Source organism: Petromyzon marinus, chromosome 8, assembly GCF_048934315.1.
Source record: "Petromyzon marinus isolate PM22_M1 ecotype Great Lakes invasive population chromosome 8, UKy_Petmar_22M1.pri1.0, whole genome shotgun sequence".
NCBI lineage: Eukaryota > Metazoa > Chordata > Hyperoartia > Petromyzontiformes > Petromyzontidae > Petromyzon > Petromyzon marinus.
The window spans coordinates 10761960-10789374 of record NC_133674.1 but is presented as its reverse complement, the minus strand read 5'-3'; the positions used below and the strand labels follow the sequence as shown (position 1 = coordinate 10789374).

The window sequence follows — 27415 nt, the reverse complement described above, 5'->3', positions numbered from 1 at the left end:
GACCGGTTAAAATAATCGTCACTGGTGGTGGCCGTGAGCGGGAATCGAACTCGGGTCGCCGGGGTTCGTAGCGCGGCGCGCTAACCACTACACTACAATGCGCTACGCTTCCACGTGCGCGGGTCACGTGACAGATATGACGTCACAGTTCACTTGCCGTGCAAAAAATCTATGTATTATTGAGCTCCCCCCCCCCCCCAAAAAAGTATTTTTATAATTTGTTGCATGGTGTACAGTCTGGAAAGTACCCACATGGAAAATTTCAAGTTTGTTGCATGTCGGGAAGTACGCTAAACATTTTTGAATTGTGTCTTATTTAACTCAAATAGTTTTACAATACATCTTTACTAAGTCTCCATTCACAGGACTCCTTAATTATGTTCCTTGCTTCACTTACGTTTTAAATTTCAACAGTTTCAGTGCTGTTCTTACTCTAAACATTATTACTCAATTGTGCTCTGGATCTCTACCGTGGCTGCGTATTACGATTCAAATGAAGGAAGATTGTTTCCTTGCTAAAATGAGCCATGTTGGTGGTCCGTATGGTAGTCCAACCTATCCATAGCGCTGCCACTGTTTGTGTCTACATATAAAATGGACAATGCATTGGCAGTGGTGCACAAGCACAAACAACACTTCCACATTCGTCAATAATACTGATCTATAGAGGAAAACGTATCTATAAGGTGACATTTACCGAGTGATCTCAACACGAATGTGCCGAGTCACAGTTTCATTCCCACATTTCATCAACCCCGATGGGATAAAGAGACTGAGTCTGCTCCGAAACGAGGTTTTGAACTTGGCAGTCTAATGATTCCGTCTCAGGCTCTCTAAAACCAGAGGCACGCGGCAGGACATTATATTACAATCGTGGTCATTTTCAAATTATCGAAGCACATCAGAGGAAGATACAACAATCTTTTATAAATGTGGTTTAGTTTCCAAGATTCTGAATTTCATTAAACAGCAGCAGACTACTTTGTTTGAAACGCCCCAGTGTTAATTAGTCATGCTCTGTCGCTTCAATTATCCTCCCAATGCAATGCAATCAGGTAGCACAAAGCGTGTTCCACTCCAAGGGTTCAAACCCAGGGTAGTATGACGCAATGGGGACGGTCCACGACATGTCTTGTACGTTTATGGTTTGTTTGGTCTCTTTTGGGAGGATTTCAACAGCACTGCGCAATAGAACGAATACGTTAGAATGAAAACAAACGTCCAAGTTTCAACAAAATGTACAAGTCATTTTGCAGTATCCATTGCTGGTTTAAGGGCTCCCCATTGCGAGTTGGTTGTGGGGGTTGTTTGATCATACTTCACTGCTCTGGTCTGTGCTAGATTGTGAAGTGCTCTCCGATGTTAGCGGTGGTCAAAATTAAATTCGGGTCACCAGGTGCATAAACCAGCGACCCACACCACCAGTTCCCCACGTACTATGACGTGTCTTAAGCGAAGAATATTCGTTATTACGGTCCAGCACTATAGCTCCAGCCACTTGTCAGCCAAACCTGCAGGCATTCAAATATTTATTAACAACCCCAGTTAAAACACAACGTACTACCGGCTAAGAACAAGCACACACTTTCATATAAAATAACACGTATCAGAAAAGACTGCTTAAAGTGTCTTCACACAGGGGGGGGGGGGGCGCTGTCACTCGGTTCCCATAAAGAGTTCACAATCCACAATGAAGTCCAGGTGCAGGACCCCACCTTCAAAAGAACGCCATGTCCCAAAAGCATAATTCTCATGCTTCATGCCGACACGAACGCATATCCACACGCACAGCCACGTGCACGTCGCACGATAGCGAGCGACGTTATTCACCACAAAGCAGTGCAAGTGTCACCGTGTATGGGGCCTGTGCCAGAGGCTAGGTTCTTATGCCACATCGTGCGGCAAAGATTCAAAGCGCGTAGACAGAATGAGGTGTTTTGGGTGGGAAGCGAAATGGACTGATATCACCAGATCAGACACTCGCACCCGAAGCTCCGCTTACCATTGACAGCGTGGCACCTCTACCTCCTGTTGTGGCTTAAAGTCAGCTCCCGCCAGCTGCCCCATGGCAAGACTTATGAGTTTCCTTTACAGAAGTCAATATCAATACGGCTGGCACCAGCCAGTGACAACGTCCGGGTGGCTTTAGCCCCTACTTTGCCACATCAGCTTATGTCTCTAACCCATGAATTGATATATTCGCCACTAAATGATGGTGATGTTACTCTTCCAAGCTTTGTGGACAGCTTTGTCACTTCCATTGGTGAAGGCTGTCTGACAGGAAGGCTCAGGTAACTCGACTACATCAACCCAATGCTACCTTCACACACAAAGATCCCCCATACCTCCTTATAGACGTCTAGGACAAATGCCGTTAGTGAGCACCTGCTAAGAATGGAATGGTGGTGTGGCTAGCTCCAGGCTTGGCTGCTTTTGTCTCCCGAAAGCTGACGTTCACGCACTGCACCAGGCACTCATGCAAAGGCTGAGTTGACCGAGGGGAAGCCCAGGACTGGTTAGCTGTAGCTGAGAATCGAACTCAGGGGACTAGATTGATGGTGCAGAGCACACGCCCACATATACAGGTACGCACATACAAGACTCCTGCTGTGGTGCACATACCTTCACAGCTCCTCTTGTCGGGTGCCAGCTCATATCCAGGGTCACAGGCACAGCGGTAGCTGCCCAACGTGTTCACACAGTTCTGCTCACAACCACCGTTGTCCGGCCTTGCACACTCGTCTATTTCTGCGGAGAGACAGGGCGAGACAGCCCGGTTACGGATGCCATCAAACGTGACATTAAACGCGAGGCACGTCTGGACTGACGAGGAAGGGTCTGGTTAGGTTACCACGCATATATTTAATACTAGCGGTAAGTACCCGGCGTTGCCCGGGCGAAAAAGACAGACACACATGACACATCGACTTACACACACTTTGTATGTACATGAGTTTAGTGGAAGAAGCAAGGAACAGAAATATAATTTGTCCGCACACAAACATGATGACTGTAATATTAGCAAGGTGATTATTGAAAAAATAGGTTTCTTTGAAGGTGATTTGGCACCAAAAAAAATGAATGCAGAGCAAGTTAATAATCAAATAATAGTTGTGAGCACACAAACGGTATTTTTGTCGATTGGTGCCAGGAAAGGCAATGCGATGGCACGTGACGACTTCAACAGGAATTCAATCTTAACCATGGACCCTGCACACAGCGAGTGAACACCGGTCCCTCGGTGTCGGCCTCACGTCTTCTACCCCCCCCTCATGCCACTTGGCTCTACCCGGCTATGCCGAGGGAGAGGTGTCCTCACGTGTGCTGTGCAGAGCCCCAGATACACACTCTGTATATATGTTGAATTTCTTTTGCAGCGTACATATCCAACCGTTCTAATTTGAGGTGCGTTATTCCTGTGTCAAGCCCAATTTAATTATACCTAAATTGTTCAAATGCAATCATCGGTGACTGAGTAGGGACCATCACATTACTACGCTTGAGAACCTGATTCAAGCAGGGCGCTGCTATCTGCTAGAGCAGTACCCTGGAAATGGCCACGAAGAGCGTTTGTATCTATCACCTGAATGACACTCATCATGAGATGATTTTTCCACCAAATATTCTTTAAACGCCACACTCTACCTCGTCGATTCAGAAAACGAAGTTTCTGCTGTAAGAAAAATAGTAAAAATGGGAAAGCATTGCAAAGTAGATCATCATTTAGAGTGTGTGCATATTATGTCCGTTATTCAGGTGATGACAGCTTTAAATGCATTACCTGTTATTCAATAAAGACTAAATGTGGTTATGTATATATGAATCAACATCTTGAGCATTGGTTGATCCACTGCCGGAAGAAGGCCTCTCCAAGCCACTGGCACCCCCACACTCCTGTAATCCACCCAGCACCTGCACATTAACGGATTTCATCGCTACATCTCCTCACACATGGATTCCATTCATTGGCGTGTTGTTGGGTTTTTTTTTGCAAATATATTTTTTTCTAAAAAGAAAGACAGATTCTGCCAACTGGCTCGGAGGTGATAAAAATGTGTCACTGGACCACGTGGCCACCTTGGTGATTCAAATTGTTGTAAATTTCAACGAAATTCTCAGGACATGTTCAATACTGTATACAACATTCCAGTGTGCCGTGATGCGCGGATATTTCCCCCCATAAACGTCGAGCCAAAACAAGCAAGTTTCAAAATATTCCAAAACACGTCTCTCTGCACTGCAGTCGGTGGTATTATGCTGGCCAATGTCTTTGGGAGCTTTCTTTTGGGGAGCGAGAGAGTGATATAAACAACAAAATGTGGTACTGTTTATTATGCTGCCTCTGGAAATCCACTAAGTCTCAGATTATTCTAACCTCCAGCCCTCTGACAACAGAATAGAATAAAACCAGGTTTAGAATGTGTGGCCCCTCTGGATGGTTTAAACAAAACAGAAGCTTTGCTTTGGTATGAACAGAAAATAGTGTGTTTTCACAACAGACTTTGTTTATGGTGAACTATGACTCCCGGCTAGTGTTTTGATTTGTAGAGCAACATTCACTTGATTAATATTACATGTTTTATGAGAAGCTTAAATTACATTCATTCTGGCCAGGTGATACTGTGGCAAGAGCACACAAATCACAATCAAAGAGTTTAGAGTTCAAATCTTGGATTGGGGTAGATTTGGCCTATCTTGTCTAAAATTAGTACCACTTCGTGGGTAATGAACAAAAGTTATCTTATTTTGGAATTGCCCTCTCTCATAGAAACATGGAATTTCACTGTTGGCTCATGGCCAAGTCTTATTTTGGCAAGGGTACACTTTGATGTCATTTGATTTTAATGGCCTTCGCACATTAAAATAAAATAAAACATCCTACTTACTCAAAGACCAAGTGACTCCCTAATCAGCTAAATACACATCCACATCAACAATACATTTTAAATATATAAGTTGCCAATACTATACCGTATTTAAAGACTTCTTTTTAAAATTGACCGAGTGAGACAGGTCTCCGTTATTATTTTTTATCATATCATCAATGTGTATCCAATAAGCTTGAACAGCAAATATGTTTAAACATCACCCATGACATCACTGGGAGACAAGAGCATGGGACAGATGTTGAGACTGCCAAACACCCAGTAAGGAGTCAGCTAAACACCCAGTAAGGAGTCAGCCAAACACCCAAAGTTGGACTCTTTGGAAAAAAGAGCCTTGAAGCCTAGGTTGTGCGTTTCCATGGCAAAGTCCCATTACAAGTAGTATCGTTATAATTAATAACAAGCCAAATTGTTATCGAATATTGATAAAGTAAGATGACTAAATCAACGAAAATGTACCAAAATTGTACATGTATGCTTGGTTTCTATACGCACATACATTTAAAATACGACCTGCAATGATCAGCAATTACACCCCATATTAACTTCACAGCATTATGAGCAACATGGCACATTTAAAACACTTCTGGTGTACCTTAAATATGCATCTCTTGGCACAACCACTCAGTGACATTCCTCTGCGCTGTGCAGGTGAGTAATTTAACTTGCACAGGATACATATGCAGAATGAGCCAGGATACACAATAACTTAAGTGCCAAATCAAGCTGTGTACACCGTGCAGTCACTGATGACCAAGCCAAGACCACGGACATGCTACACGGAGCATCTGCCTCCATCTCGAGCCCGGTATTAAAATGGAGAATCCCAACGGAGCAGGCTCAGTGCTTTGACACGGACATCAGCCATCAAATTCCTCATCCAACCCACCAACCAATATGATAATAGTCCATTGTTTTCCCAGGAAAGCCTCACTGAATCTGGACAGTGTGTTTTTGAACGGTTCTGCTTGGGATGTTTGGCCACTAGTTTTTGTTCTTTCAAATCTGCATGCGGGCAAAAAAAAAACCCCAATGTACCTGGAGAAAACCTAAACACACCATAACACGCAAACTCCGCACAGTTGCTAGGAGCCTACTTGATGTACTGCCTTCCATCGGCACCGCATTGCGTGGCAGATGGATATCTCACAGACACACACAATGGCTCGAATCTACATGATCCACCGGCCCCCTGCCTCCCAACCCTCTCTATTGCAGGCTTGTACGAGTCATCACTTAATAGAGCCTAACATCCTCTTGGATGTTAGTGGGGGCCACAATTAATGAGCAGCTACAGAAGTAAATGGGGGGGGGGCACGTGCCTCTTGGTTTTTACCGGTGGAAACCAAATATCCAACACTCGCGCATCGCCACGTAATAACTTAGCTGGGCTCATGACGCATGCGCCGTTGCCCAGAACGGTTCAGGGGGCAGTCGGGTGAGGAGCAGCATCGACTCAGGAGGGATTCAATCAACGGCGCGGGAACGAGAACCTCTGCAGAAGGTCACCGCGCAGCACGTTCTAATTGTGCCGTTTTCCGTCGCTGTGATCTCCCAAAGGTTATTTACTTTCATCCGTAGCTTGAGGTTAGGAGGAACGGAGTTGGCTTGGAACCACTAGCGATTGGGTCAGTTTTCCACTTGGCTCAGAAGGATTGTAAATGCCACGGTACACAAAATTGGGCTTTTTGGGTTCATGTGTCGACGGACGATGAGCGCAAGTGAGGCTCCGTGATTTGGGGCTTGGAAATTTGAAACAAATGCAGGCCACTGGGTGGACATCCATGACCACCCTCTAGGGCGAACGGTTTAAAAGTAACTAATTAACTGTCCATGCATTATGACTTCTCTGAGGGATACTATCAGAGCAGATTGGGATGTATGTCCTTGACTGATGTGATGTCATGGTGTGTCTGTTTAGGTTTGTCATGGACATCAGTCCCAAAACGGCATCATGTTATTTTTAGATTGCGTGTTAATGATGCTACCAATGGTGGCACCCAAAGTCAAGTGTCGCCGTATTAAAACGAGCATCGAGTGGAAATTATTTATTTGTCAATTATGAACAATTTATAGAGAAACCACAACCCTAAGGTAGGGATCAATATCTCCTGCAAAACGACGACTGCTGTCATAGCAAGCGTGAGCATCACTCGGTAGTGTGCATTGTGTCAACACCAGGGAGGCCACGGTGGTGATCATGATGATGACAGTTAAAGTGTTACATCCAGGACATGGGTCTCTCTGTCCACTAGGCTCTCGTTCGTAAGAATGTGAGGTCGTATCCCAGCCATGGTCGACTCAGTCCTGTCATCATCATCTCTCTGGGGTTGGTAAAACATTTTGCTTGCTCACAGATAAGCCTGCACTCCTTTGTTCGAAGTCAATTGTAGTCATCATATGGATGAACTTGCCCCCATCACAGAAACGTGGAATTTACACGACGAGCACTTCACTCCATGTTGATAAGCACGATCCATTGCTTGTTTGAGCAACACAACACTAAGTTTTGGCTTCCCAAATACTGCAAGCACGCTTTTCACTTGTCACGATTCACAAACACTGCCAATAAAACCAAAAAAATATCATCTATTAAATTGACGTTTCTGGTAGTGCCTCATACTATATGTAGATTGTATAGACTCTGTGTGCAAAGATAAACTTTTTCGCATGTTTTGGCAATTTAAAACAAAAAAAAATATGTTAAAATATGAAATGTAAAGTAACTCAGCCTAGTTAAACAACACAGACCGCAAAGTCCATTACACGCAACTTAACTATGCAGACACAGACATTGACAGTGGCGTTTAGCTCATGCACGGCTATTCTGCAACGACGTTTGAAGCAGCAGCCGCCAGGAATGTTGTTCGTCTCACCCTTGAAGAAGTTTGCCGCGAAGCCAGCCTTGTTGACCGAGCTATCGGAAACGAACTTCATCCAAAGCTTGTTGCTGCTGGACTTGATGTCATCTGGTTTCTCGTATCCGCAGTAGCGGCCAATCAGCTGGCTGCTATCGTTGTCACCATCGCGAACCTCCAGGTAATCGTAGGCGCAGTTATCGTGCTTCTCGATCTGTGGTGATGAGAGTTTATACGTTCAGTGAATCACTCTGACCACTGCATAGTATACACAAAAAAACGTAAAAACATTTGCCAATAGCAATGCCTCAAAAGGGAAAAAAACGTATAATAGGCGACGTTTCGGGCAATGGCTCTTCTTTATAGTATTAATGGTTTATATGACAGGTTGTTAATTCAAGAATTGACTCAATCCATCGTTCCCGTGTGGTCGATGAAATGGGTTCCCCCTTTGAGGTGGCCAAGTGGCTCATAATTGGCAATGCCGAGATCGTGGATTTGAATCTGGACAGCTGCCCGTAATTAAAAAAACCAACAGTTTATCAGAATAGCGAGTTGATGGTTGCAACCTGGTCAACAAAAGCTGCACAAAATACAATCGCATTAATTTTGGTATTGCACTTCATTACTTAACATTTCAGCACCAAGATGAAAAAAAATTGGGTTTGTCATGCGACAGGTTATCATAGCTTGCAGAAAAGTGCACCGCCTGAAGGAATTTTTCGAAAGTCCTGTGAAAATGTACTCTTGTCGCCATTTTCGGATACACCGGCAAGTGCCACTGAGTGATATCCAAATGGACTCTTCACCTCATGGCACGACACCAATAGTAGTGTTGGAATACATTGGGGCAAATCCCACCATAAGCTCTGGACCACCAAATAATATGACAGCATTGACTTATTGCTGGCTTTACCAGTGAAACTTATTTACACTCTGGTATAGACTGCAGGAAGAGCGTGGAGTCCTCAGATTTAATGATGAACGTTGAACACTAACATCCGAGCAGAAGCGTGATAATGTGGCCGTCTATGTTGGGTGAAAATGCAAATTTCCACTAATTTTCTAACTGCCGAGCGTGCACAATGTCCTTCACGGAAGTACGAGTGGAGAAAATTGAGTGTGGGTCATGTCATGGACCCCACGTCAATTGCAGCAAGGTCACAATGGTCAGCACATGTGGTTTCAAATCCAAACAGTGCAATTGAGTCGGTTTTCAATGAGACTAAAGTTTAATGCATGGATTTCATTTTTATATTAAAGTCAAAACAAGGCATAACACTGTGCTGGTTTTTTTTACTCTTTTTCTCCGATATTGGCACTGAGTGTTTTCCCAAATGGGATCGTGCTCATCTCCTGTTTATAGATCTAAAGAACGATTGATCAATTCCCACACTGCGGCATTCATTTGTATCACGGCTGAACTGGGATATGAACTCACAACCTCCCAACTATGAGACCAGGGCTGTAGCCACAGCGCCACCATTCCAGATGTTACTGGGGTAATGAGAACAATAATTGCCAATCTCAAACATTACGTGATAAAGGTTATGTCTTCAGTATGGCTATGTGCAGACACATCTACAATAAAGTAGTGCATACACACATTGCAGCAATGCATTCAATGTTCTACCAAAATCACCTACACATCCTGGCAACATGCAACGTGGTGTATGTGTTCTATGTGACTGATCCATATTAAATATTTAAGGAAAATTCCTCTATGAGCTCACAACCATAAAATATATGTTTTTCCCCCAACAATTATTTGCCAATTAACAACACCCCTCCTAATTCTCATTCCGTCAAAGCGAATTCCCGTACAAAGTAGCAATTTGACCCAACACGTGACAAATTTGGAATCAATTGTTTCGTCTCTTCAGATCGACTCGCTGAGAAAGTCCTGTTCCTCTTGCAGGCATCCTTGGAGACGCGTCGTGTGTTTTTGTTATGATGTAGGTGGGCATATGTTTCCACTCACACACATATTCAGTTGGGTTTCAAGACCAGGTTGCAATGATCAAGGTAACTGTACAAGGGGACATTTCGATCCGAGTTTTGACGCAAAGCTTGAACGTACAATGTCAGACGTGCTGGCCTCAACCTGGCAGGAGCCTAAAGGCCATCATACACAAAGTGCAGTTGTTGGACAACAGTTGGCAGACGTTGTCAACAGTAATTGTTGTCACGCTATTTTCGATTGCAAAAGTTGCTCAAACCTGGGACAAATGTGGGATGGCAGCTTTCTGCAAACTAATATTTGTTATCAAACATTTTTCAAACTATGTTTGTGTGTCTACATTGGCCAGACACAACTCCATCCCTCCATTGCCATAGCAACTTACTGAAGTTACTCATAATAAACGCGTCGCCAGCGACGACTGCCCTCGTGTATCGTGGCCTTCAGCTGTACGAATCGCTCAACCTCTACACAGGCTGTTAAAAGTGTTCCTGTCAAACACAGAGTCAGCCATCGGTGTGTATTGCCGAACATGCATTACCGTGCACAGCAGACCATGCAGTATGAGGGCAGCATCCTGCCTCTCTGGAGCATCGCCGCCTTACGTTGTCATGCGCACGACATGCAGAGAGCTGTGAAGCATGCTCGGGAGCAAGGCATCGTGGGGAAGTTTCGGGGAGACACTCTGGGAGTGCAACGAACTCAACGCCTTTCTCCAAAGAGCCCATGTGTGGAAAAGTGGTGTCGTCAATTCACCCAGTGGCCACATTTCACCGAGCCGTGTCTCAGAGCCCCCTTGGTGAATGACCCACCATTGACACGGGGCAGGGTGCTGCAGTTATGGACTGCCAGGGTCGACATTTATATGGTGCAACTCATCAGGGCAGCAAATTACAGGCTGGATATACGTAATGGGGTTTTTGTTTTATATATATGTATACAAAAAAAAACATTCTTTGATTCTTAGATTATATATTTTTTTCCCTCCCAATTTTAAGGTTTTTAATGACGATATTGAGGAATAGGGTTTGGAGTTTGGATAGATATGCACTGTTTACCAAGTCTCCCTCGATGCCGTTGCTACTAAGCATGCTTAACTACTGTGTTAGGTAGCATGCACTATATTGTGTATTGCACCAACGAAGGATTCTGAGGTAAATAAAACAGGAGGCCACGTCAATAAACTATCAGAACACTGATACATGTATATAGCAAGCCTCATAACATCATGGCTTGCCTGAGTTATTTATAAGGAATTTAGAGGGTTTTATTGTGAATTAATTCATTAAATTAAAAAGTGCTTTCAAATAAAAACAACGTGGTGTTAAAATCTGCATAAACAATATAATTAAAGAGGATGGTCAAAACGTAAAAGGTGCTCAACATATATAACATATTGAGATGTTAAAAGTAATTATAAAACTAGAGCACCATTTATTGAAATATACAGCAACCCTGAATGAACAATGCGCTTATTTTCTGATCGGTGCATAAAGTCATCGAATGAAGACGAACGGAGCATGGTCAGGCAGCTTAGGGGCCGTCCATAAATGACGTCACGCGATTTTGTAGGATTTTTGACCCCCCCCCCTCGTCACACGGCGTCACAAAAAGTCAGACCCCCCTCAAATATGACGTCATAAAGCTCTGTCCCCCCCCCGCCCCCCAAAAAAAAACATGCTTCAGATCGCGTTAAACTATTGTCATTGTAGTGCGTATTTAATGTGGCGCTGCACTATGATGTTGTAGGAGAAAACATTTATTAAAAAGTCTATTTCATGAAGTAGAACGTGTTGTCTATATTTAAAGTTGCGCATTTTGATGTGACGTCACGTTTCTCAACCGTCCCCCCCCCCCTTGACACACATCGTCACAAATGTCTGACCCCCCCCCCCCCCCCCCAGTGCGAGACGTCATTTATGGATGGCCCCTTAGAGGACCAATTTCTCAGCCAGACTAATGAACCGACACCCGCGAGATCATAGGTTTGAATGCAAAACAAACTTCGAGTCAGGGTTGCACACAAAATCTGTTGCACCTCATTTGGCTTCATAAGATAATGGTCACATGGCAAATTTCAGGTCCCTCCTCTCAGTAAAAGCTCCAAAAAGGACACAGTCTATCATGTGACCTGACTTCAGTAGCACAATGTCGGTATAAAAAAATTAACCGACGAACAGAATAATAACATTAATATTTTTTTGGCGTTACAATGGACTCAACTATCACCATTTAGATATAATCGGTAATACAGTAAAAGCAACAAAAAGTCGGACGAACATAATTTGTCTGGAAGCTGTTAAGCATGAAATTTTCAAAACATTTTGATCCATCCTCATGAATATAATATTAATGCATGATTCCCACACGACAAATCAAAAATAAAAAGTTCATGGGACCGTTTGGTCACCTCCCAGTTTTAATTTATTTATATAAAGTAAGAGGGTTATTGGTGGCTTACGCCTACTATTATCAACCTCAAAATCAGCCACTGGCTGGGGACCACGAACGTACCTCAAAAGCTTGGAAAGTGAGTCCGACTATGAAGCCCTCTGTAACACTGATCTTCCATACACACTCCTTGGAAGGCCTGTAGTCGTCAGGGTAGTTTGGAGACTGGATCTGTCCATTTTCTCTATTAACCTCTCCACCACAAATGGCTGCAGGTAGCAGGGGATGATAATAATTACTATTTATACACCACAAATGCAAGTAAACTCACTCATTACATTGTCAAGCCCTGCAACAGGAAAGTTGTTAATTTGTTTTTAGGTAATACACAGTATACTTCCCTGAAAATGTTTGATGCAAAAGCACCTCTTAATATGCAAGAGGCTGAACATATATTTTTTTATTATTATTCTTTCCTTTGAACGAAATTAATATTTTTCACGTCACAGACTTCGCCTCACAAGGCCTCAATTATAATGAACAGGGCCAAGTGAATTTCAAATATTCCTGTGTGGCACCTTACACAGCATACGCACAACGAGTGACATGTGGTGATCATTGGTTTCCAAGGACCAAAGCTAATTAGAAAAACAATCAATGATGCACAAGGGACTCAAGAGTACCAATTATGTGGGATTAGAGGGAGTCTACTGCAGCGATGCCATTACATTGCTCATTTGTTTTGTAGCTGGTTCCTTATCAATTCACAATTTTCTTTTTTACAAAAGGAGGCCGATTGTTGACGAAGAAAACTGTAACAGTCCATAAAAAGAACACAACTTAGACCATGTGGAACAGGTCTTTAATACAGGGCTGCCATCAGCACTTCATATGTTTCTACCCAACTATATGTAAAAAAAAATCATCGTTGCATACACATAAAAGACATTCAACACACGATACAACAAATTATAACAAAGCTCTATCTAGCAAAGCAAAATTATTCATAGAGCGTGACGAATATTTTGTGCAGTGAACGCATCCCCATGCTGATTTGAATGACCTAAAACCTGGCTCTGGCAATGCTGATAAAACAACGAGGAGGGACGCTGCTCGTTGAAAAGCAGATTATGAATTAATTCGAATCTGCTTGGTGAACACAAAGCCGAGACACAAAGGCCCCCACGGTACTGTCCGAGGCAAAATCAGCTCCTCGTTGCAGGGTTTTCTGTTGTGTGTGGTGCTTTGGCTGTTTCTGCTGCAAGGGGAAGACAATAACTTAGGCTTTCAGCCGGCTGTCCATCTTCATCGAGTGGATGGCTGGTGGTTGAGGAAACTATTTTATTCTGCATATGAAAGGCCAGCCAGAAAATAAAATTAACTTTTCTCTTTTTTGATCATTGTATAAATACCCGTGAAGCTACGTTGGCAGATGAAAATACAATATATGTGGAAGAGTTATGACGAATGGCACCTGCAGGTTAAGCTGCCACGAGATGTTACACAAACATTTTCAGTAGCCGAAGCAAAAGGCCATCTCCAGAATGTGAAGAAAACACTGCTCGAGATTTTGGTCGTATTTTTCCAAATGTGTGTCTTGGCTATAAAGCGTGCATGCGACGTTATCCTTTGGAGTGTTCGCAGGTAGTTAGCAGTACAGTACTTGCGCATATGATTTCAAGGGATGGTTGGTCTGCCCACAGAATTGTGAACACAAGGTGTGGTATATGCCTGCTCTATACTGCTCATTAGCAGCTATCAAAATATGCTACATAGTACTCTTTTTTTTACAACACACAGTTCTGATTTAAAATACACTTTGTGGAGTGCATGTGCAGCCAAAGTAAAGCACATTTTCCTTCACATCACCATGTTGTTAAATAAACTGATCAAACTATAATAACATGTTGAACAGGATTGTTTAATTGTTAAAAGAAAATAGCATTTAGTCCATCAGCCTGATTTTTTTTTCCAGTTTGACATTTCCCAGCTGTATTTATTTAAATATGGAAAATTTTAAGTAGTTTTGACTTCATTGAGTCTCTTCAGCATCATATGACCCTATACTTTGTTTATTTAACCGTTTTACCTCGAAAATCTATTGAGATAGAACATATCACTTGCAAGGATGCCCAGGATAAATGACAGAGTTACACACACACCGTGCATCCCTGGCATTTAGCCTTCTCTGTATTCATAATAAAATCGTTACATTCAAGTTGCAGCAATGCAAAACTAATATATTTTGGGCCCAACATCATGGGGAGATTCTGTCTGTAATATCAGGATAGCCAGGCGATGTTAAATTATGAGGCCACACATCACTGATGAGAGTCTTTAGGACTGAATCCAATCCAGGGTTGCATGGTTGAAGCAACATTTTCCTGGGAAATGTTAATTTGGATAGGTCAATGCATTAAATGTGATTCTCTTAGGTCTACGAAGCAAACTCTTCATCTACTCATACTTAATGTAAATATTTTTTTGAAATAGAAAACACACTCTGTAAGCATGTCTTAGAGGTGGACATTTCTTGATTTTAATCAATTGAAAAATCTTCGTTTAATCGATGTGATTAAGAAAAACACCCATCACACTCTATTGAGTTTACAGTATATCTCATCTCGGTTCCCCATTGCGTTAATGTCCAGCCATTTGTGGAAATCCTAGAGGAAGTAATGCGTGTGCTTATTTAATTACGCCTTACATCGAATGCGAGCGGTGCACATTTAAAAGATGCACCACCTGCGTACGTCTAGTGCAACTCAAAAAACATTCACTGTCGATATTTTTAGAACTAATTATTCTAAGCTAACAGAATACATGCTATGCGATTTTAAAAGGCTAGCATTACAGTCTTAAATTCCTTTTAAGAGTCGGCAATAATTATATTGATGCCATTTAAATGCTTTTTACAATGCAATAACAAATATGCTCGTGCCTTTTTTTACAGAGCCACTTGATATTGATATTAAACGCAGGCACGATCCAAACCAAGCATGGATCATTTCCAATTCCTTCATTAAAATGTGCGCCTTTCCCTTACTCCTTGGCTCCGAATTCACGTGAAATACATTCCCAGCATAAAACTACCCCCGCTTATTCTAAAGAGCGTACCATCGAATGGCACACATAGAGATGCAAATACAAACCGTGCGGTTTGTATGTTGGTCGAAAAATTGTGATTAAAAAACTGTAAAATCGAAACTCGAAATTTACACACAATCTCTCAATTGCGTTGATCCTGCCAAACACAGCTGTACAGCATCACAACAAGGATTCAGTGCAAGCATCACCCAGAAGAAACAAGCTCACTCTACGGGGCAGCTAAACGTCATGGTTAATAGGCAACAGGTATTTGACGAGTGGCCGTACGTGCCTGCATCTTTGTGTTATTTTTTTCCTTGTTTCATATTTTACATTAATACAGTTTACATATTTTCGAAAGCGCCCGTCATCAGGCATTGGCAGATTTTGCTGGACAACTGCAATGTTTGTGGAAACAAAGAATTGCATTTGATTTGATTGGCAAACACACTTACATCCAATCAAACCTAACAGCAGACAGGTATGATATGTACAGCACCAATTATGTACTTTATTTTACAAACATTGCATTTATATGCCTGGCATGATTTTATTATTTTAGGCAAAACGCACATCTTGTGGGTATACTTATGTCCATGGACAAAGATCATACGTTATTCGTTGCAGACTCTAGGGGCAGGTGCTGTTGGCAAGCGCTACGCCAAAGCTGGTTTGGTACACAAAGGGGTGGTGTGTTGCCAGTACCCGATTGCCGATCCTTACACCCTGCACTAGATACTCACTCAAGGATGATTTGAGTTAAAACGGACCTAGGCCAGCTTCAGATATCACTTAGTTTAATTTATTTGCCACTAGTGATGTAAATCACAGCCAGGAAATGAACACATTCCACCGGGATCTTAGCACGCTGCACGAATCACCAACTCTACCCCCGCCAAGCTCATGCACGTATTGCTTTCACGTTATGAAGTTGTGCTCTACGTATACGCCACACGCAGGCTATTTTACTGGCTTCACCGCCGACCGTGCACCGCACGGGGCTTGCGCGGAGATGTGCGCGGGCATCGTTATCTGTCATACTGGTAGCGCTCGTGCGGCACGGCGGTGGGCTCAGACTCGACTGCCGCGGGGCCGCCCGTCCCACCTTCATACGCCGCCGAGAAGCCGCGTCCCACCCAGTTGCTGCTGCTGCGGAACTCAATCCACATCCACGAGCTGGTGGAGACGAGCGGCTCGGGGAGCTTGTCCCCGCACACGCGGCCTGCGCGCACCGGCACACGGGGGTAACGGGAGACACGGGGGCATGGGAGGGGTAGGAGGGAGGGGAGGAAAGAGGCATAAGGGGGACAAGGCAGGCCGGCCCACGTGTGAACTAAGAAACCGTCAGGCCATCCTTTCTGAGGATCCCTTGTTTTTGACCAGCGAGACACAAGTCGGAGCTGAGACGAATTCAACAGAGGCTTTCTATGCTCAAATGAGCATCAACCGGTGGGTTATATGTTGGTGTTTGTCTAACAAAATTAATGTGAAACTCTTCACATTGAAAACTGGCACATGGTAAACACCGCTGTAAAGAATTATGGCACTGTATTGCTTTCACCCTTTAATATTTCGACCTTTATCCCGCATGTTCCCCTTCTTGGGGCTGTGCAGCACAGGAATTAGATTTTTTTTGATGTGGTGTATCGAAGATCTAAAGCATGGCTATTTGTTTAAGATTTATAGCACTGGCATTTCCCCCCACGGCGGAGACCATGCGACCTGCAGAGGCTGCAGTGCAGGAGATTCAAGATCTGGTTTGCTTGCTTCCCGTACTGGACCTGAAGTAACCCAGATGCCCCCCCCCACCCCCGCTACGCCACAGCCTGAATAACACCAGGTTGTACCGTGACCTGAGATACGTGTGTGAGGCCAAAACGTTAACCAGTGCATTTGAATGCCGGGCACGTTGACCCAGATTCGCTCTCTTCAAAGCCAACCCTGGGATTGGCCTTGGCCTTTGCCTAAACTCAATGCATAACACATAGCAGGGAAAGAGTCCGGGAGCGAGAAAACCGCCACGTCTATATATCCATATTCAACTCAAGTGTGGTGGTGGTGGACATGTTTTAACGAATGCATTTCAGCCTATCTTCCCCCTGGGATCGTTAATACGAGTACACCTCACATGCAAGTATGCTGAACTTCGTTCGCACCGTACAGAGCCAACCGTGCTAATCGGAAGTGCGGGGGAAGGACGACAAACTAAGTACAAAAAGCGGTTCTAAAGGGATGAGTTTTCAAGCTAGAATTGACTCGCACTCACCATAGTCACGTGGAATTTCCAACACTGGCTCAGGACTGTAAAAAGGAGATGGCCCCAAGCACACACGCAGTACGTGCTGCTGCGTTCTATTTGTGGCCGTGTACATCCATGGCAAGTGGAATCTCAACGAATCCTGGCTCCTCACCTCGGTTGCCTGGGCCTCAAACGATGACCTGGCATGGTGGGTGAACCATCAGCACCGCACAGGTGGCTGTGCTCACTCTAAACAGCACTTACCCCTGCACTCCCCAAGGCTCAATTGGGGAACTCCGTCTCTGGGGTGTGTATTCGTATGCTTGTAATGATATGGTGGGGGGGGGGCGGGGGGTACCGAAGTGGTAGAGATGACTCCACCACCGATAAAAAAAAAGTGCAATCACAACTGTGCCACCGGATAAACTCCCGCACAGGGATCTCCCAACCCGCCGTGAGGCGGTGCTCCTTCGCGCAGTTGAACGCGCGGCTTCCCGCACACTCCCGTGTCCGTGTCTCAACGCCGAATGTGGACCGACCCGCGGCAGCCAACATTCCATGGTCGAAAGAGGACCCATGGAAACCGTGATTGCGAAGTGACCCAGCAAAGTCGCCCGCAGCTTCCCGGTGGCATCGCAGTAAGTAGGGCGGGGTAGCACTACCGCCCCGCTAATGCCGAGGTCGTTTCTCAAGCCGGCCGTAAACCTTTCTTGCGCTCGCTGGCCGATGTTCAGAACGTTAGGAGAGCACTGGCCGTGTTAACTGGGTGGCTGGTCGCCTACCAGCAATGGCCCTGTTATTTACGCCTATCTCTTTGCATGCCTCACTTCAATTCAGGAATCAACCTCCCGAGGCGCTTTACGCGTTGGTAGGACACACAGACGTTGTTTTTTTTTGTAGGGGTGGGTTTGCACACTTTAGAGAGAAACAAAGGAAAGGCATCAGCCCCGTAGGGTGTACGTGTCTAAAGACGGGGGGGAGGGGGGGGCTTGTGATGACTTGGAGCAGAGGGTAGGAGAAATCTGTATTTAAAGGCCATAGACTCATGACAATCCACTGTCCGTCATTGGCCATACTTCACCGGTTCAGATATCACTCACCACTGGTGTTTGGCCATGCCTGGGAATTAAGGTTATGTTACCAGTTTTGGCACAGTATTGTGCAAACCGCTATACCACCACTCCCCACAACATTTGACAATTATCCACAAAAAAATTCACAAATTGTATCTCTCTGTAGCTATGTGCGAACGCTTGCAGGCGGAGTTACGCATGTAACTGGATTTTCACCAGGTTAAAGGAGTCTAGATTCAATACCAAGAGTTATATTTGAGTTCGCATTGCGCAGGTGCTCGTGAGCTGTACGGTTCAGCAGAGGTTATTACTTTCACACAAAAAAACGTGCCACCCACGTGTCTGCTTAGTTGTTACGATACATTGAGGAACTGCTCAGCCCATGCCAAGCTTTGTTGAAGAACTGGCAACTTGGGTGGCAACTGTGAAATTGTACTGGCACAAGGTAAATGAAATAAAAGTATAACAATGTAATCTACGCTTTGATACCCATGTTTTGGCTCTTGCTAACAATGTGTGCCCTTTGCTTTATGAAGTGCACAATCCACACAGCCAGCAGCTTTGTATTGCCCGTGTGTGGTGGTGCATGTCTCATTTATAAGACATGGTAGCTTGATTGGTGACTCACGCAAGAATGAAAACCATGGATGGATTGCCTGTGCTAGCAACAGCTGTGACGTGCGTAACAAATCCACCTGCTGGGTAACGGCCTTGATACCGAAGTTCCTGTAGAGGGGGCACAGCAAGTAGGTTTATAGTATTCCTGTGTGGAGATTATTCCCTTGTAAACTATGTGTAGGTTTCACTCGGCACTCACATTTCTTTCCAGATGTGAAAATACTCAACGAGGAATTGGCCACACATACCATCCAGGACCCTCCTGAGTAAAACACTTTTGCTGTAAAATATAATTTTAAAAACAATGAATTGTACCATTTTCACTTGATTACTGTTGATTCTTGGAACAAAAATTATTGTAACTATAGCGAGACCCTGCTCAAAAAACGTATGGACGCGTTTCATGAAAAAAAGCAAAACGAAGCCCTAGCTGGAACACACGTCCAGGTGACTCGTTGACTAGAATTTAAACCAAACACACCGATGGAATGTTTGGTTATAAGATCACGGCCATGTGAAATTCCCTACTGCCAAGAATTTTCTTCCACAACCGTTTAAACATAGGGTTTTTTTTTATTTTGCTTGAAATATGCTCCCCAATGCATCCCCAGTAACCTAAACGTTTGCTTTCAAAGTTTTTGGCACTTAAACGTATCGGACCAGTATGACATAATATTGGAGTGCAATTGAATTGTATTGGAAAGCGCCGTTGAATTAAATTCGCACCGTTAAATTATTTGGATTTGTTCTTAATTTATTTTATTCGCAAGGATATAAAAATTTCCACTGACTTGTAGCGTGTACAAGCATGATTGCTCACTTGTTGCTATTATTAAAGACAGTGAGTGTCTGCACGTGGATCTTCCTCGACTGAGATTATCAAAACCACCTCAAAGGCTATGACATTCCATCTACATGGTCTGAAGGCAAAATGACTCGTTGTAAATAGTGCCCACTTAACACGTAACAGCCACAATGTTACCCTTCAGTGTGTTTATTACTGAACCACTCGACATGGGGCCAACGATTGTAATCCTACAGCCACCAAATAATCTCAACAGAAAGCTACAGCATGCCCATCCACTTACTGCAACCAACTGTAAGTATGGTGAAAATGCATGGACTGCATTGACAGCAGTTTACACAAAATAACTGCACCAATGTTTTCATTAATGCTGACATAATAAACAATAATGTAATAGGCGAACATATTTCCATGCGTTACAGGGCAGCGTGTGTGTGATAAGATTAAGTTAGTTAGGAGTGTTTTAATTTTGTTCGTAAAAGGACAAGATATAGAGGCTGTTGCAGGCAACCTCCTTTGGCGCCACGACACTTTACCATCGGTTCCTTCTGCTCGATCGCACAGCTGTTGTACACCAACACCCAACCTCTAAAGGTATGCTTATACAGTCTCCCACCATCTGTCTTTGGGCCGTCCCCTTGGTCACAGTTTTGATTTTTGCCTGCAAAAAAAATGTTCCTGCAATAACTGTGCCTATGCAGCTATACATTCCAGGCAGCACGTGACCGCACTGTAGTCAATAAATAACCCCTGTCATGTGTACTGACATTGAGACGTGGATCACGTGAGCAGAAGGATGGTTGTCCTAATATACACAATAAAAAAAATCCCACATCTAATGGGAGAACACATGCAGATATGTCTCTCAGCTGGAAATTATTGGGAAAGCCCTGCCAGCAGCCTGGCAACCATAAGCGCTAAGTTCCACTTCGTCTCATACACGAGCCGCAACAAAGTCTTATCCTCGGCACCAAGTACTGCCTTGCCGAGCTCCTCCATTCCACGTACGCACATCCCAGCCAAACGGAATGCGACCCATCCAAAGTACCAGCCTGCCGCCCTTTTCTCAGGCGCAACTTTCAGGTGATTGATTTACTCTGCGAGATGAGATGTGGGGGGGTCACGGATGAGCTGATAGGAGGCCCCACACAGTTTTAGCTGCTGGTCTCCTGCATGCAAGCCTGTGTCTAATATTGTCCCTCTTTCTAAAAGGCACCACCATTCAGTTTGCAACCAAAACACAGCATCTTCTCTCTGCAGTTAGGTTATCTGTGGGCTGCACAATCGACGCTGATCACATCTGTCAAGTTTTCTTGTCATGCTCTCTTTTGAATTTACAAGTTTATTTTTCTCTCCAAGAAATTTCCACGAAGCTTGATGTGAAAATTACCCACGACTAAACATTTCACAATCTAATGAAGTGGCATGGTGAGAGAAATGTTTAAACTTAAAATCCTTCATCGGCCGTCATTTCAGCCAATCGTCTCTCTTAGGTCAATGGAATCAGTAGTACTTTGTGCAAAGCAATGTCTGTAGTAATCTGGAGAGATTGGTCCCTTACATAGGAATGTGGAATTTGCATCAGGCTCAAGAAAAGTTGCACTTGATGTACATTTCAGTATGGGGACATATGGCAATGTATGTGTTTAAACGACACAGTGAATGCACAAACTGTACACATCTAAGTTTTCCATAATTTTATTCGTAAAACTGATAACGTGTCCCAATGGGTTGTCACCAAATTAGAAGGGTATTGAATTCATGAATATTCGATGCATCCCCCGATACGTTTGCCTTTGTAGAAGAGAGCCCAACACTCTCACAGTGTCCCAGTGGGTGAAAATGTTAATATGATCAATATATTAAAAATAAATTGCCGTGATAAAAATATATATATAAATAACCCATGCATGTAACACAGAAACATTCATCATGGGACCCCCCTTGCCAAAATATAAGAATAGGTTTTACCCTTTTTTGCAATAAAACAGGTGTTAAGATGTTAAAACACCAAACTGCCACCTTTTGCAAAGAATCATGTCTGCATTAACCACATATACTTGTGGTGAACATGCAAACAATCCTGGCAAGGGGGGTCCCATGATGTAGCTGCTCAACCCCGAGCTCTCAATGTCCTCTGGTCTAACACTGTTTGAGACGAGGCTCTAAAGAAAGCTGTCTCTGGTGTAGACCCTTCAGTTTCAAAGACAATGCATATACAGGTAGTCCCCGACTTACGATGGTCCGACTTACGATATTTCGATTTTACGATGGCGATAGCGATATGACAAAATTGTAAAATATTTTTAATTTCGCGCGGCAGGCAAACGCAGCAGCGTACGAGGTACAATACTGTAACTTTATCATCGCCATCCTCCTCTTCCGACAACTAAGTTAATGTAGCCATCAACAACCTAAACATCGTTCAAGTATGCAGACGACGGACAGAATCTTGGTGAATACATTAGAATGATACGTTACGATATGTTCAATGCGTGTATGATACATAGCTTTAGCGATTTCATTTTATGGTTACCACGATACGATACATACGTTCAATGCATGTTAAAAGTTTTTTTTTTATAGCAGATAGGATTGTTTCCTGTAAAAACTTTCTATGAAATTGCAGTTCATATAGGTAGGCTAAGAATTTACCTTGTTTTTTACTTTAAATTTTACTGTGCAATACAGTATTGTAATTAATAAATACAAAAAGTATATAGTTTTTTACAGTAGGGTACCGTAAATTGCTCTGTTTTGCTAAATTATCATCATTCTTTAAGACTCCTGGGTAGGCTAGGGACATTTTCGACTTACGATATTTTCGACTTACGATATTTTCGACTTACGATGGGGGTCATCGTAACGCATCTGCACTCTTTGGTTCTTTCGGTAAAGTCACGTAGACAGAAACTAAATAACAGAATACGACGTGTCGATTGCAACACAAGCAGTCGTCATCAGGTAGAAGTAGATTTGAGAGAGAGACAAAACTTAGTTCTACCTGATGACGACTGCTCGTGTTGCAATCGAAACGTAGCATTCTATTATTTGATTTATTTTCTCTCTAAGCGACTTTGCCGAAAGAACCAAAGAGTTTATTCCTGCAGTCACGAAAGCTTCAAATCAAGTTTACAATGCATATCATATCAGAGCATGTTTTTTTTTGTTTGCATGTTCACCACAAGTATATGTGGTTAATGCAGACACGATTCCTTGCAAAAAGGTTGCAGTTTGGTGATTTAATATCTTAACACCTGTTTTATTGCCAGAAAGGGTAAAACCAATTCTTATATCGAAACATTAATTTCATATTAATAGCAAAATATTTGTATTTGCCCTTATTTCTTAAGGAAAGCTTCTATTGGCCTAAAAAATGCGGCTTCTTCATTCGGATGCTTGCTTATCACTGAATGTTGCTAAATCTACATAAGCAGCTCAACTAAAGATTGGCGTATCGACTCCATTCCTTAGATTAAAAGACACTAAACAAATAACTCTGGGACAAAGATTCCTCATCCAGGCTTATCGACCGTCAAGAAAAGTAGCGTTGGTGAGCTGAGGTTAACGCCGGCATTGAATACGACTTGGTAGTGTGGCCATCCCCTCTTCAAACTGCCTCTTTGTCAACCCAAGGCTAATGTATATCTACATTCAACAGGTACCGATATAAGAGTTGAGTTTCTTAAAATACATAATATGGGGGGGGGGGGGGGGGGAATCCCTTGAGATGGAACGTATCATTTGCAAGGGTGGCCAGGGGTAAGAGAGCAGATTACCTATGGCAGGCCTAATTTTAAAAAAATGTTGAAATGACACTCAACATTGATGTTGCACATGGCCGTGAATTCAACTCAGGTGATTTAAATCACAGCACTACGGTGCTACCCACCTCCTCCAACTATCCCCACTTGCAAACACGCGTACGCACACGTGCACACACGCACAAAGACAAAGATCCCCCGCATACCCTTAACAGACTGTTGGGGAAAGTGCTGTTAGCGAGCACCTATGAAGGCCGGCACGGCGTACGAGGGGATGGGTGGCCAACATCACGCCCGGCCGCCTTTGTCTCCCCAGTGACGATGTTTACACACCGCACCAGGTACTCATTTGAGGCTGAGTCGACCTAGGGGAGGCCCGGGACCGGTTCAGATAATGGTCACTGGTGTTGGCCGTGAGCGGGAATCGAACCCGGGTCGCCAGGTTCGTAGCGCAGCGTACCGCTAACCGCTACACCACCGCTCCCCACACACACACGCGCGCACACACACTGGGTGTCTGCCCGCCTCACCTTAAATTTGCTCACACATTGTGACACCGCTAAATACACCGACGCCAACATTTGTTAAGCGTGTCGCACACACCGCTCAACAAATGAAGCTCAGTGTGAGCATCAATCAGCAGCTTTTTCCAATAACCGTAATGCCGGTAACCAAATAGGCTTAGAGCTACTCGCGTTGCCATGCGCTGCACGTGATCCGCGGTGTAATTTAGATACTTTGCGTATTGGTTGCATGTGTGACCCCTGCTCCGCCAGAACAATGGACGCAATTCCACACATCATGATCCCTGCAAATCAGCACGTTAATAACGTCTACAGGGCGGCACGTCACAGCCAGTGAGACTAACGCTCTACAGAAAGCCTCATGTAAGAAGCCAGTGGGGTCTGTCTGCTAAGGCTGACGGAATGGCGTGTACGAACACTCGTCATCACGGCTGCACAAACATGCAGAGGCAGAGCTTAGGTGGCGAGACCTGGTTGCGTTCATGTGAAGTCTATTTTCCAAGGATTCTGTCAATGCATTCGCCTTACGGATCTTCATTACGAGCCTTCATTCCGCGTCTTCCTTCGAGTGCTCAAGAGCTCATTTGAGTGTGAATGGCGAGGCAATTGTTTCCCTCCCTCTCTCCCTCTCGCCTTTCATGTGCATGATCTGATCCAGACTCTTTAAATGAGCGTGTGGACCGAGTGAGTGGTGAGCTGGACATTGGGGCCAGGTCAGCGTTCTGGTCTTGAATGTGTTTAAGATTATATTTAGCACTTCAACTGATTGTTGAAGTTGTCAATACCTACCTAGGTATTTATAACAATGTACCATATACAAAATAGAGCTTTGCTTACTTGCAAAGGCCTGCAATTCAATTGGTTTCAGGGACTTTATTGAAAAGTAATAGAAATGGAATTTATTACTATTAAAAACGCAAACTTGCATTAAGAGGAGCCAGCTTAGGGTATAGTCAAAGCTACACATATACAGGCAACGATCCTGTATATGTGCTTGGTTGCTCAGTGTAGAGCCTACACCTGGCTGCCTTGGGTTATCGTTGCTCCACGCACTGGCCGTGCATTGCCACAGGTAAACTAGGCCCTCCCTTCGTGAACACTATGCTGGAATCAACATTGGAATCCGGCAAAAATTTTCACAGACTTGGCATCAGCAATGCGTTTCCATGGCGATTCCACGAGGCCGAGGAGGCCCCACGGGCCCTGCTTCCTCGCCTGAACACCATGCCCAGCTGAGAATGAAATTGCAATTCCTGGAATAGGAAAAATCGACCAGTTCTAGATATAATCCTTAAAAATTGTTAAAATCTAATTATTTCAGATTTAATTTTGAAATTCCCAAAACCTTTTCAGGACTCGTCATGAGGTGAAATGACCGCTATTGCACCAGACCTGGCTTGCAATGTAACAGGGGGATACATTAGGAGCATGCGGCTCATGAAAGTGTAATGCGATATCGTATATGTATTTTCGCACGCGACAAAGACAAAGATCTCCCAGTATAGCCTTAACAGACTGTTGGGGAAAGTGCTTTTAGCGAGCACCTATGAAGACTGGAATGGCACACGAGGGGGTGGCTGGACAGCATCACGCCTGAACGCCTTTGTCTCCCGAGTGGCAATGTTTTTACGCCTCGCACTAGGTGCTCAATTGAGGCTGAGTCGACCTAGGGCAGGCCCATGACCGGTTCAGATAATATAATCGCTACTGGTGTTGGCCGTGAGCGGGAATCGAACTCCAGGCGCCGGGTACGTAGCGCAGGTACTCGCTAACAGCACTTGACCCAACCACTGCTCACCACACGGCAAATCATCTCCCACACATGTCCCTCAGTGGCCAGACCCTGAGCTCGAACAGGGCTCATCTGTAAGCGCAGCACAAGTGCTGTATCTTACCCAGCAAAGGGGCCTTTCTCCAGAAGCCGTCCCTCACTTCGATGTAGTCGTACCAGCAGAGGCGGCTCTTGAACACGTCCAGCGAGGTGAAGTTAAGGGTGATCTGTGAGAAAAGACAATTGAATGGAGCACATGCAAGTGTTTATATCGCCGTGTAAAATTCCGCGGGCCGGTGTTGAGGCGAGAGTTGCCACTGGTCCTGGTTTTCTCTGAGTCTTCAGAACCCGCCAACTTGACTTTGATTGCCAGCCATGGCTTGGAGTGATGGGCCTCGTCGTTTATAGTGCGTACTGAGCTCCGACTACAACACACGCAATATTTATAGGCAGGAGTAGGCAAACCTGCAGCTCCAGAGCCACATGCGGCCCTTTAAGGACTGCTGCTTTGTGAAGTTATTTATTAAGGACTACCACCGTCTTCGTATTCACATTGCACTCTTGAAATGGGGGGGGGCGGGGGGGTTAACCAATAAAAAATAATGCCTCTTATTGTCATTTTGGTTGCCGAGGAATCTAGAATAGGAAGATCCTGCGTATAGATGTGTGGCCAAATCCTTTTTAAAGACTCGGTGAGGATATTTTTCCCGGTTTAATACGTGGCAATATTATTATTGGATGATAACAAACAATAGTACGTGCCAGTCTGTAGGTTTAAGTTGATTTTATTCTTTGATCAGATTTATCTCGTTTCCTGGATATTTACAAGAGAGATCCGTGTTGGTACAGAAGCATTCATTTCAATAGCATGCGAATAAAAAAACAAATCGATTATAGCCTGTAATCCACTGTTATCAATCAGTGTTGTAATGGTTTAACAGTATTATGAAACAAATTTGACGTGAATTATAATACAAATTTTGCTTCATCTCGCAGTACCACTGGTATTGTTTAAATCTTACCCAGTACATCTGGACATTTTTGCATTTACAACTTTTTAACATATGCGACAGCTATTTAATATACAAATGCTATTTATTATACAAATGTTATTTAATGCGAAACCATCAAGCAAATAGATTTAACAAAACATAATCCGCTGTCTTTTTCTTTCCGTATTTGTAATCACTGCCCCGTGTTTCAGATTACGCATTTCTTTTAATATAAAGGTTGACAACTATTTATGGTCTTGTTTCCGATGCAAATCCAGCGGTGGCTCTGAGCAGGATTAATCCTGACGACTCAAGAGAATGCATTGTCCCCGCGCGATTATCAGCGTGCAAACACCTGTCACCGATTGTAAACATCAGCGCACATCTTTCAACAGCACACCCAGCACCAAACGCGTTTTGCCGCTGATATTGGGCGGATTTTTTTTT

At 43.9% G+C, this 27415-nt stretch overlaps 1 protein-coding gene across 3 annotated transcripts in view; it reads right to left on the bottom strand.

The window, feature by feature from the left end:
* Window positions 1-27415, bottom strand: part of TLL2 (tolloid like 2) — a 164319-nt gene that overhangs the window by 11208 nt on the left and 125696 nt on the right. For all 3 annotated transcript variants that reach the window (XM_032949702.2, XM_032949704.2, XM_076065654.1), the window contains 5 exons: window positions 26101-26203; window positions 16288-16404; window positions 12219-12364; window positions 7763-7958; window positions 2623-2748 (listed from right to left, as the gene is read on the bottom strand). In XM_032949702.2, the coding sequence (XP_032805593.1) occupies window positions 2623-2748; window positions 7763-7958; window positions 12219-12364; window positions 16288-16404; window positions 26101-26203 (688 nt within the window). The remainder of the gene's footprint in view (window positions 1-2622; window positions 2749-7762; window positions 7959-12218; window positions 12365-16287; window positions 16405-26100; window positions 26204-27415) is intronic.